Source organism: Pelophylax lessonae (genome assembly GCF_965119305.1).
Source record: "Pelophylax lessonae genome assembly, chromosome: 6".
In the NCBI taxonomy this organism is placed as follows: domain Eukaryota; kingdom Metazoa; phylum Chordata; class Amphibia; order Anura; family Ranidae; genus Pelophylax; species Pelophylax lessonae.
Genome location: NC_138773.1, coordinates 38,848,426 through 38,860,429, shown reverse-complemented (window position 1 = coordinate 38,860,429; position 12,004 = coordinate 38,848,426). Strand labels below are relative to the sequence as shown.

Sequence of the window (12,004 nt, the reverse complement as noted above, 5' to 3'; positions counted from 1 at the left end):
GCTGTGGTGATTTTCTGATTTCAGCACTGCAGTTAAAATCCTATTTTGGTATACGTGGATAGTGTCGTGTATACCCATCATTAAATTCAGTGGGTGGTTGTTTGGGCGGTTAATGATGAGTAATACTACGCATTATTCCTGTGCTGATTTCTGATAGGTTCTCTTTTTTTTCGTTCAGCCCACAGGCTGCATGAAAAAAAAAAACCTATATGCCAAACAAAGACCAGCAATGTACTGGTACGTTGCTGGACTTTGAGTGGTTATACCAGGATGATGCCTGCAGATTTAGGCATCATCTTGGTATCGTTTTTTACAGCAAGCGGTCGGCTTACATGTAAAAGCAATCCTAGCGGATAATTGGCCGCTAGACTGCTTTTACATGCAGTGGGAGGGGACTCCCCCCCCCCCTCCTGCCGCCTTCCGCTGCCTTCCACGGTTTTTCTCGGGCTCTCCTGTCCCACCGGTTAACCCGAGAGTGCAGCCGGTGGTTCAATTATCTAACCATAGAGCTGATTGGAGATGAGAATGGTTCCAATCATCTCTATGGCCTAAGATGCCGGAGGCTACGAGCATTTCATGACTTCTGTTTCGCCAGAAATAAACAGCGCCATTGGGAAATTGGGAAAGTATTTTATCACACCAATTTTGGTATGGTCAGATGTGTTAAGGTCAGAGGAAAGATCTAGAGTATAAAAGACCCCAATTTTTTTTAAAAAGAGTACCTGTCACTACAGATTGCTATCATAGAGGAAATTTAAATTCACCGTGATAACAATAAAAATGATTAAAGAAAAAAAAAATGAAAGAAAAGGCGTCAAAATAACATAAGAAAGCAAATTAAAAAAAAAAAAATCAAGCCCCCCTGTCCCCCCGTGCTTGCGCGCAAATGCGCGCACAAGCGTTGGTCTAGTGTCATATGTAAACCGCAATTTCAGCATGCATGTGAGGTATCGCTGTGAATGCCAGGTCGAGGGCAGTAATTGTTGTGGTAGACCTCCTCTGTAAGTCCAAAGTGGTAACCTGTAAAGACTTTTAAAGGCTTTTAAAACCGTACGTAGTTTGTTGCCGCGGCACGGGCGTGCGCAATTTTTAAAGCATGTCATGTTAGGTGTCTATGAACTCGGCATAAGATCATCTTTTAAATTTTACCAAACAATTTGGAATTATATAGTGTATTTCTGCATTAAAAATAAAAAAGTGTTTTTTTTACGCAAAAATTGCGTTTGGAAAATGTGTGCGCAAATACCGTGTAACAAAAAAAATTGCAACATCCACCATTTTGTTCTGTAGGGCCTCTGCTTTAAAAAAATATATAATGTTTGGGGGTTCAAAGTAATTTTCTTGTGAAAAAAAAATATTTTTTCATGTAAACAAAAACTCACAGAAAAGGCTTGGTTTTCAAGTGGTTAGAAGAGTGGGTGATGTGTTGCTAAAATTGAGCATAAAATGCCAGGACTGTTCAAACACCCCCCAAATTACCCCTTTTTGGAAAGTAGACACCCAAAGCTATTTGCTGAGAGGCATATTGAGTCCATGGAGTATTTTATATTTTGCCCTAAGTTTCAGGAAAATGACAATTTGTTTTTTGTTTTTTTTTTTTTTTTACACAAAGTTGTCACTAAATAATATATTGCTCACGCATGCCATGGGTATATGTGAAATGACACCCCAAAATACATTCTGCTGCTTCTCCGGAGTACAGGGATACCCCATGTGTGAGACTTTTTGTCAGTCTAGCCGCATACAGGACCCGGAAAACCAATCCGCACCTTCTGGCTTTCTAAGGGCGTAAATTGTTGATCTCACTCCTTACTACCTATCACACTTTTGAAGGCCATGAAATGCCAAAATGGCACAAAACCCCCCCAAATGACCCCATTTTGCAAAGTAGACACTCCAAGCTATTAGATGAGAGGCATGATGAGTCCATGGAATATGTTATATTTTGCCACAAGTTTCAGGAAAATTATTATTTTTTTTTTTTTTTACACAAAGTTGTCAGTAAATGATATAATGCTCACACATGCCATGGGTATATGTGAAATGACACCCCAAAATACATTCTGCTGCTTCTCCTGAGTACAAGGATACCCCATGTGTGAGACTTTTTTGCAGTCTAGCCGCGTACAGGACCCGGAAAACCACTCCCCACCTTCAGGCTTTCTAAGGGCGTAAATTGTTGATCTCACTCCTTACTACCTATCACACTTTTGAAGGCCATGAAATGCCAAAATGGCACAAAACCCCCCCAAATGACCCCATTTTGCAAAGTAGACACTCCAAGCTATTAGATGAGAGGCATGATGAGTCCATGGAATATTTTATATTTTGCCACAAGTTTCAGGAAAATTATTATTTTTTTTTTTTTACACAAAGTTGTCAGTAAATGATATAATGCTCACACATGCCATGGGTATATGTGAAATGACACCCCAAAATACATTCTGCTGCTTCTCCTGAGTACAAGGATACCCCATGTGTGAGACTTTTTTGCAGTTTAGCCGCGTACAGGACCCGGAAAACCACTCCCCACCTTCAGGCTTTCTAAGGGCGTAAATTGTTGATCTCACTCCTTACTACCTATCACACTTTTGAAGGCCATGAAACGCCAAGATGGCACAAAATCCCCCAAAATGACCCCATTTTGCAAAGTAGACACTCTAATCTATTTGCTGAGAGGCATGGTGAGTATTTTGTATCTCTCATTTTTTTTTTGGAAAATGAAGAAAAAACAGGAAAATGCATTTTTTTTTCCTCTTTTTTCAAATTCCAAAACTTTGTGACAAAAAGTGAGATCTGCAAAACACCCAACATGCCTCTCTGCAAATAGCTTAGGGTGTCTATTTTCCAAAAAGGGGTCATTTGGGGGGGGGGGGGGGTTGTGCTGTCTTGGCATTTCATGGCCTCCGAAACTGTGATAGGTAGTCAGGAGTGAAATCAACAATTTACGCCCTTGGAAAGCCTGAAAGTGGGGGTTGGCTTTCGAGGACCTGTACTCGGCTAGACTGCAAAAAAGTCTCACACATGTGGTATCCCTGTACTCAGGAGAAGCAGCAGAATGTATTTTGGGGTGTCATTTCACATATACCCATGGCATGTGTGAGCAATATATCATTTAGTGACAACTTTGTGTAAAAAACAAAAAAAAAAATAATAATAATATATTTCCCGGAACTTGTGGCAAAATATAAAATATTCCATGGACTCCCCATGCCTCTCAGCAAATAGTTTGGGTGTCTACTTTGCAAAATGGGGTCATTTGGGGGGGTTTTGTGCTATGTTGAAATTTCAGGGCCTCCGAAACTGTGATGGGTAGTCAGGAGTGAAATCAACAATTTACGCCATTAGAAAACCTAAAGATGAAGATTCATTTTCGGGGTCCCGTACACAGCTAGGCTCCCAAAAAGTCTCACACATGGGGTATCCCCATACTGAGGAGAAGCGGCAGAATGTATTTTGGGGTGTCATTCCACATATACCCATGTCATGTGTGAGAAATTTATCTTTTAGTGACAACTTTGTGTTAAAAAAAAAATAAATAAATAAATTGTAATTTTCCCAAAACTTGTGGCAAAATATAAAATATTCCATGGACTCACCATGCCTCTCAGCAAATAGCTTGGGGTGTCTACTTTGCAAAATGGGGTCATTTGGGGGGTTTTGTGCTATCTTGAAATTTCAGGGCCTCCGAAACTGTGATGGGTAGTGAGGAGTAAAATCAAAAATTTACGCCATTAGAAAACCTAAAGATGGAGATTGATTTTCGGGGTCCCGTACACAGCTAGGCTCCCAAAAAGTCTCACATATGTGGTATCCCTGTACTCAGGAGAAGCAGCAGAATATATTTTGGGGTGTAATTACACATATACCCATGGCATGTGTGAGAAATTTATCTTTTAGTGACAACTTTGTGTTAAAAAAAAATAATTTTTTTTTTTATTCATTTTTCAAACACCTGTGACAAAAAAATTAAATATTCAATGAGCTCAACATGCCTCTCAGAACATTCCTTAGGATGTCCACTTTCCAAAAAGTGGTAATTTGGGGGGGTCTTGTACTGCCCTGCCATTTTAGCACTTCATGAATTGAGATAGGCAGTCAGAAATTAAAGCTGCGTAAAATTTCAGTATTTACACCATAGTTTGTAGACGCTATAACTTTTGCGCAAACCAATAAAAATACGCTCATTGAATTTTTTTTTGTCAAAGACATGTAGCTAAATATATTTTGGCCAAAAAAAATGACATAAATTGAGTATATTGGATATTTTTTAAAAGACAAAATTGAAAATGTCATTTTTTTGCAAAATTTTCGCTCTTTTTTTATTAATATCACAAAAAATAAAAAGCGCAGAGGTGATCGTAAATTTCGTTTGGGTACCACATTGCATGACCGCACAATTGTCAGTTAAAGTCGCACAGTGCCGAAAGCACAAAAAGTGGTCTGGACGGAAGACAGCAAAATCCTACGGTTGTAAAGTGGTTAAGTAGCAAATTTTTTGAAAAAACTACTTGCAATACTTAAGTAAAAAAAATGTTGAATACTTTAGTACTTCTACTTAAGTAACTTTTTCTGCGAGCACTTCCACTTCTACTCAAGTAATTTTTTGATCGAGCACTTGTACTTTTACTCAAGTAGAAATTTCGAGTACTTTATACAAGTCTGCTGGTCACCTAACTCAGTTTAATCATATCGGATTTAAAGTGTTACTAAACCCACAACAGTAAAATCAGTCTGAATATGCAGCAAAGCATGATTTTTATACTCACTGTGGAACCTAATTTTCTGTGCATGTGTAAAAGGTTTGTTTGATTCTGTCATCTCTGATCCTCCCCTTCTTCCACTGTCCCCAATCCATCTCCTGATAGTACAGAGCTTTGGGGGCACTCTGCACATGCTCAGATTGGTGTTAATTGCTATAGAGTATTTTTTTTTTTCTTAGGAGATTGCATGTGATCAGCACAGGGCCAATCAGCACTGTCCAGACAGAGGGTCAGGGGTGCTGTAGCCTCATAGGACAGTCAGAGGAGAAGGAAAGCTGCTCCTACAGTACAAGCTTTAACCAGACACTGATAGAAGTCACAAGACTCCTATATACTGCTGATGAGAAAAGGCATTTAGCAGTTTATATTTACTAAAATAAGGGCTTTATTTCAGTGGGAACATGAGGAAATGCAGTTCCAGCACCTCCAGCACTGAATGGATATAATAGCAAGGGTTGTGGGACGTGCTTGAGGGTCTACTGATTCTGGGGGATCTTTTGTTACTGGTGGGGATCTGTTTTTGTGTGAGAGTCTATTGTTGATGGTGGAGGATCTATTGTTGCTGTGTGGGCTTATATTGCTGGTAGCGATCTACTATTAAGGGAGTGGTCTATTGTTTCTGGCTGCTGAGAAATCTGTTGTTGCTGCTGGGGGAGGGGGCTTCTAATGTTGCTGGGTGTGGTGTTTTGTTGTGGGTGGTCCATTGCTGCTGTGTGGGGGTCTATTGTTGTGTGGGGGTTTATTGTTGCTGGGGTGGGATCCATTGTTGCTGCAGAGGATATGTTGCTGCTGGGGTAAAGTCTATTGTTGTGTGGGGATCTATTGTTGTTGGCTGCAGGGATCTACAGGTCCTTCTCAAAAAATTAGCATATTGTGATAAAGTTCATTATTTTCTGTAATGTACTGATAAACATTAGACTTTCATATATTTTAGATTCATTACACACAACTGAAGTAGTGCAAGCCTTTTATTGTTTTAATATTGATGATTTTGGCATACAGCTCATGAAAAACCAAAATTCCTATCTCAAAAAGTTAGCATATCATGAAAAGGTTCTCTAAACGAGCTATTAACCTAATCATCTGAATCAACTAATTAACTCTAAACACCTGCAAAAGATTCCTGAGGCTTTTAAAAACTCCCAGCCTGGTTCATTACTCAAAACCGCAATCATGGGTAAGACTGCCGACCTGACTGCTGTCCAGAAGGCCATCATTGACACCCTCAAGCAAGAGGGTAAGACACAGAAAGAAATTTCTGAACGAATAGGCTGTTCCCAGAGTGCTGTATCAAGGCACCTCAGTGGGAAGTCTATGGGAAGGAAAAAGTTTGGCAGAAAACACTGCACAACGAGAAGAGGTGACCGGACCCTGAGGAAGATTGTGGAGAAGGACCGATTCCAGACCTTGGAGGACCTGCGGAAGCAGTGGATTGAGTCTGGAGTAGAAACGTCTAGAGCCACCGTGTACAGGCGTGTGCAGGAAATGGGCTACAGGTGCCGCATTCCCCAGGTCAAGCCACTTTTGAACCAGAAACAGCGGCAGAAGCGCCTGACCTGGGCTACAGAGAAGCAGCACTGGACTGTTGCTCAGTGGTCCAAAGTACTTTTTTGGATAAAAGCAAATTTTGCATGTCATTCGGAAATCAAGGTGCCAGAGTCTGGAGGAAGACTGGGGAGAGGGAAATGCCAAAATGCCTGAAGTCCAGTGTCAAGTACCCACAGTCAGTGATGGTCTGGGGTGCCATGTCCGCTGCTGGTGTTGGTCCACTGTGTTATCAAGGGCAGGCAGGGCCGGATTAAGAGCATCATGGGCTTGGTGCTGAGGATTTTGAAGGGCCTTAAGGGCCGTGCCTTGGCATGCACCCAGAGGAGGAAGGGTGCAGCCATGCATGCCTAATTCAACATGGGATGCTGTCTCTGAAGCCCATAAACACATCCATGCATCGGCAACTGTCCCTCCTTGTCCGGCCTTCGCGCTGTGTGGGGAGGTTCTGAGGGTGCTGCCTGGGGAAGCGAGCATAAAAGCCAGACTTCTGTGTTTACAAGTGACAGAAGAGCGGTAACAGTGAATATGGCCAACCCGGGGCCTATATAAAAGGTAGGGGCCTGGAGCTGCAGCTCCAATAGCCCCTACGTTAATCTGGCCCTGAGGGCAGGGTCAATGCAGCTAGCTATCAGGAGATTTTGGAGCACTTCATGCTTCCATCTGCTGAAAAGCTTTATGGAGATGAAGATGTCATTTTTCAGCACGACCTGGCACCTGCTCACAGTGCCAAAACCACTGGTAAATGGTTTACTGACCATGGTATTACTGTGCTCAATTGGCCTGCCAACTCTCCTGACCTGAACCCCATAGATAATCTGTGGGATGTTGTGAAGAGAAAGTTGAGAGACGCAAGACCCAACACTCTGGATGAGCTCAAGGCCGCTATCGAAGCATCCTGGGCCTCCATAACACCTCAGCAGTGCCACAGGCTGATTGCCTCCATGCCACGCCGCATTGAAGCAGTCATTTCTGCAAAAGGATTCCCGACCAAGTATTGAGTGCATAACTGAACATAATTATTTGAAGGTTGACTTTTATTGTATTAAAAACACTTTTTTTTATTGGTCGGATGAAATATGCTAATTTTTTGAGATAGGAATTTTGGTTTTTCATGAGCTGTATGCCAAAATCATCAATATTAAAACAATAAAAGGCTTGCACTACTTCAGTTGTGTGTAATAAATCTAAAATATATGAAAGTCTAATGTTTATCAGTACATTACAGAAAATAATGAACTTTATCACAATATGCTTATTTCTTGAGAAGGACCTGTATTTTACTGCTCTCCTTGTTATCAATAACAAATTTGATACAAATTATTTAGCACCACAAAATTATACTTGGTTCTGTATTCTCTAAAAGGGGCTGCACTGGGAGGTGCTCAGGGTGTGGGGGGGGGGGGGGGCATAGACAAGGGGTGACTCAGAAGAGTGTGGGGGGGGGGTCCCATTACCTATTCTCTGAGAAAAAATAATTGCATTTCCATGTTCCGTGTACTGTGGGAGATCAGATATAGTGAATGCTGAGTCCTGAGTTTAGTAACACTTTAAATTGGGTTGACATTATGGGTTGACGGGTTGAAGTTATGCCTATTGGATTGTTTGCCAATCTGATCATTTTGATGGCATGGCACATGGATTGGATAATAAAATCAAAGCCTGTTGGAGTAGCTCTTGGTTGCAATTTAGGAAAGTTTACAAAAACACAGGGCTACTTCCTAAAAAGGGAGGGACTACAACTCCCAGCAAGTCCTGAACTAGTCTAGCTCTACAGAACATGGAAAGCTGGAAAATCTGTTTCCCAGCACAATGTACTATATCAGTCACTGATGTAAGAGATAACCCGGGGCAAATGAGATGAATCAGGCTCGTCATACTCCGTGTATATATTCTACAACACATGATCCCGTACGATGCACCTGACGCTGACCCCCATAGTATCTATCCATTATATATCTGTATTTATATAGATATTTACCAACCAGCAATTGAAATCTGATAATTAGCATTTGTTTGAATAGAGGAGGCCCAACACAGCAATCTCTACAGAAGACAGCAATACACAATATGCTCAGTGATCCCTACCAATAGAAAACACAATATATAAAGGTTCCTTATTCTAATAAAGAGTCTACTTACGCATCTGCCATAGAAGGATCAGGAACAACACCTTAACGGTGGATATATTCTGGGATTTTGGTGCAGCGCAAAGTTCAAGGATTGTGTGTTATTTTCACTTTCCTTTTGCAGCGTGGAGAGGAAGGAGGGAGAACAGATATCCATGATGAATAAAGATGAACCTGTGTACACAGGACCATGCCTATTAAGAGGGGGATTGTATCACATTTTCCCCTTAACCCAGGGTAACCAGACGTCCCTGGACTGAGGACACTGACCCTGGAGCCAGTCTGTCCCCAGACTGCAGGGACGGCGCTAGGTGCAGGGCCAATCGTGGGCGGGTGCTGTGGCAGAGGGGGGTGCCGAAGCCAGTGGCATACCAACGGGGGGCAGTCCTCCCCAGATGCCACACATGGGGTGGGGAGTCAGGCCGGGGTCGCCCGCTGGGTCCGCTTTAATTGGAATGGCTGGGCGCCCGCCGTCACTCAAAGTCCTTCCTCCTGGTTTGACTCCTTTGATAGACAGCACACTTGTCCAATGCCGGGACGTGTGCTGTCTATCAAAGTTAGGAGCCGATCCAGGAGGCGGGCGTTGTGTGATGGCGGGCCCCTGGCGATTTGAATTAAAGCTGACACAGCGGGCGACATCGGCCTGTGTGATGATCTGGCCGGCTCTCCTCTTCTCTCTGATCCCCTGCACTGGTGAGGCTGCATAGATCGGCACTGGTCAGGCTGCATCGTTAAACACTGGTCGGGCTGCATTTCCAAGCACTGGTCAGGCTGCATTGTAACTGTCGGCGCTATATAAATACTATATAATAATAATAATATCATACAATCATTCCATAAACACATACCACATACACTGCATATAGAATTTGAGGAAAATATGCTTATAAAATAGTTTACCATTTGCCAATAAAAAGTAAAATATGTCCTTGGATTTCATTGCTGTGTGATGACTTGATGGGCCTCTGATTACCAGCAGACAGTCATTTGGGGTACAGTTCACACATTCATCCTTATCCCCAATGGCTTGTCATTTAATAAACAGTCCAGGGGGCAGTGGCGGAGCCAGAGGGCTAGCTGGGGTGGCAATTGCCACCCCAGACAAAGTCCTTGCCACCCCTGTTGCCACCCCGCTCGCTGAAAACATTACACTCATTAGCTGTCACAGCTGTGCTGAACGATAGAGCGTGGGCGCCTTCGCCCCTGCAGCTAGTTCTCCTGACTGTGACTGAGCGGTGAGCAGCAGCGGCGCCGTGAGCAGCTGCACAGCTAACCAATTACGCGTGCCTGCACACCTGATTGGTTCGCTGTGCCGCTACTCACGACATGATTGGTTCGCTGTGCCGCACTCACCGCTCGGTCATGAAGAGAACTAGCCGCAGGCCGGGCAGACTCACAGACTGAACATGTGGGATGGATGTGTCTGTGTCAGGCTGTGTTCTTCTTCTACCTTAGGTAAGTCTCTCTGGTCTCTGCATTGAAGGGGACACGGCATGCTGGTCACTACATTGATGGGGGGAGTACGCTGGTCACTACTTTGATGGGGGGAGTACGCTGGTCACTACTTTGATGGGGGGAGTACGCTGGTCACTACATTGATGGGGGGGGTACGCTGGTCACTACATTGATGGGGGGAATACACTGGTCACTACTTTGATGGGGGGAGTACGATGGTCACTACATTGATGGGGGGAGTACGCTGGTCACTACATTGATGGGGGGAGTACGCTGGTCACTACATTGATGGAGGGCATGCTGGTCACTATACATTGATGGGGGAGTACGCTGGTCACTACATTGATGGAGGGCATACTGGTCACTACATTGATGGAGGGAGTACGCTGGTCACTACATTGATGGGGGAGTACGCTGGTCACTACATTGATGGAGGGCATGCTGGTCACTAAATTGATGAGGGGAGTACGCTGGTCACTACATTGATGGAGGGCATGCTGGTCACTACATTGATGGAGGGCATACTGGTCACTACATTGATGGAGGGAGTATGCTGGTCACTACATTGATGGAGGGCATACTGGTCACTATATTGATGGGGGGAGTACGCTGGTCACTACATTGATGGAGGGCATGCTGGTCACTACATTGATGGGGGGGGGTACGCTGGTCACTACATTGATGGGGGGCATGCTGGTCACTACATTGATGGGGGGCATGCTGGTCACTACAAAAGGTAGATAAGAGACTACTACTGTAGTACTGTCTGACTGTACTAGTGACTGACTGAGTAGTGAGAAGTCTGTAAAGGAAAGGGGATCTATCTTATGGGGAACCTGCCCTTGCCCAATGCCTGGTCTGCTGACTGTAAGAGGGGGATCTATATGGGGGTCCTCACCTCACCCTGTCCTGCTGTAAGGGGGGGGATCTATATGGTGGACCTCACCTCACCCTGGCCTGCTGTAAGGGGGGATCTATATGGGGGTCCTCACCTCACCCTGTCCTGCTGTAAGGGGGGGGATCTATATGGTGGACCTCACCTCACCCTGGCCTGCTGTAAGGGGGGATCTATATGGGGGCCAGGGTGAGGTGAGGTCCCCCATTAAGATCCCCCTTATAGCAGGGTGAGGTGAGGTTCCGTCCCCCATAAAGATCTCCCCCCTTACAGCAGGCCAGGGTGAGGTCCCCCATATAGATCCCCCCTTACAGCAGGCCAGGGTGAGGTGAGGTCCCCCATATAGATCCCCCTTACAGTAGACCAGGGTGAGGTGAGGTCCTGTCCCCCATATTGATCTCCCCCCGTACAGTAGGCCAGGGTGAGGTCCTCTGACCTCACCTCACCCTGGCATTGTTCAAGGGGGATCTATATGGGGGACGGGACCTCACCTTACCCTGGCCTACTGTACAGGGGGAGGTCTATATGGGGGACTTGTTGCTGCTACACTTTCCATTGGTTAAGCTGACACGCAACTCCTTCGTGCTCCAAACGGCTCCAAAACAAAACATAACGCGGCAGCACACACAGGAAACTTATTTTTAGTGTAATTGAACACTTTGTATATTGACCCCCCAAAATAATAACTTGCCACCCCTTTTCCACCCCTGTTTTAAAAGTCTAGCTCCACCACTGCCAGGGGGGAGATACTAGTGGGATCCTCCAACTGGAACTATATACAGTTGATAAGGACAACTCTCACTTGGCCTCACCAGGTTACTTGTGGAAGCAGTCATACTGCTTAGACCATACTGCCATGTGTACGGAAAGGGTTAAGTCTCCTTGCTTTCTGTCCAGCAATAGATTTGGTTAAGTACATTATCTTCAAGATACTCTCTAGCATCCCCTTTACTGACACCTGTCCACTGACTCTTCTTGTTGCGGGTATGGCCCCCCTCAGGTCAGGCCCCTTGACACAGATCTGTACTCACTGTGTGCAGAATAAGATCCTTCCAGTGTCTCCCCTTCCTGTCAGCTTTACAGGACCTCTGGGTTCAGTTCCTCTCTAGCACTTTAGGCCCTCAGGTCAACCACCTGAGGCCCCATGGCACCTGTACAGCAGAGGAGACAGCAGCCTCCTCCCCCTGGGACTCTGCTCTCCAGCTGAAAAGTCCCAG

At 44.6% G+C, this 12,004-nt stretch overlaps 1 protein-coding gene across 1 annotated transcript in view; it reads right to left on the bottom strand.

Moving 5' to 3' along the window:
* Positions 1-8,552, bottom strand: part of LOC309558537 (natural cytotoxicity triggering receptor 3 ligand 1-like) — a gene marked incomplete at its 3' end in the record, with an annotated part of 190,199 nt that extends 181,647 nt beyond the window's left edge. Inside the window, exon 1 of the mRNA XM_082261616.1 lies at positions 8,451-8,552. Coding sequence (XP_082117742.1) covers positions 8,451-8,454 — 4 coding nt within the window. The 5' untranslated portion in view covers positions 8,455-8,552. The remainder of the gene's footprint in view (positions 1-8,450) is intronic.
* Between the last annotated feature and the right edge of the window lie 3,452 nt (positions 8,553-12,004).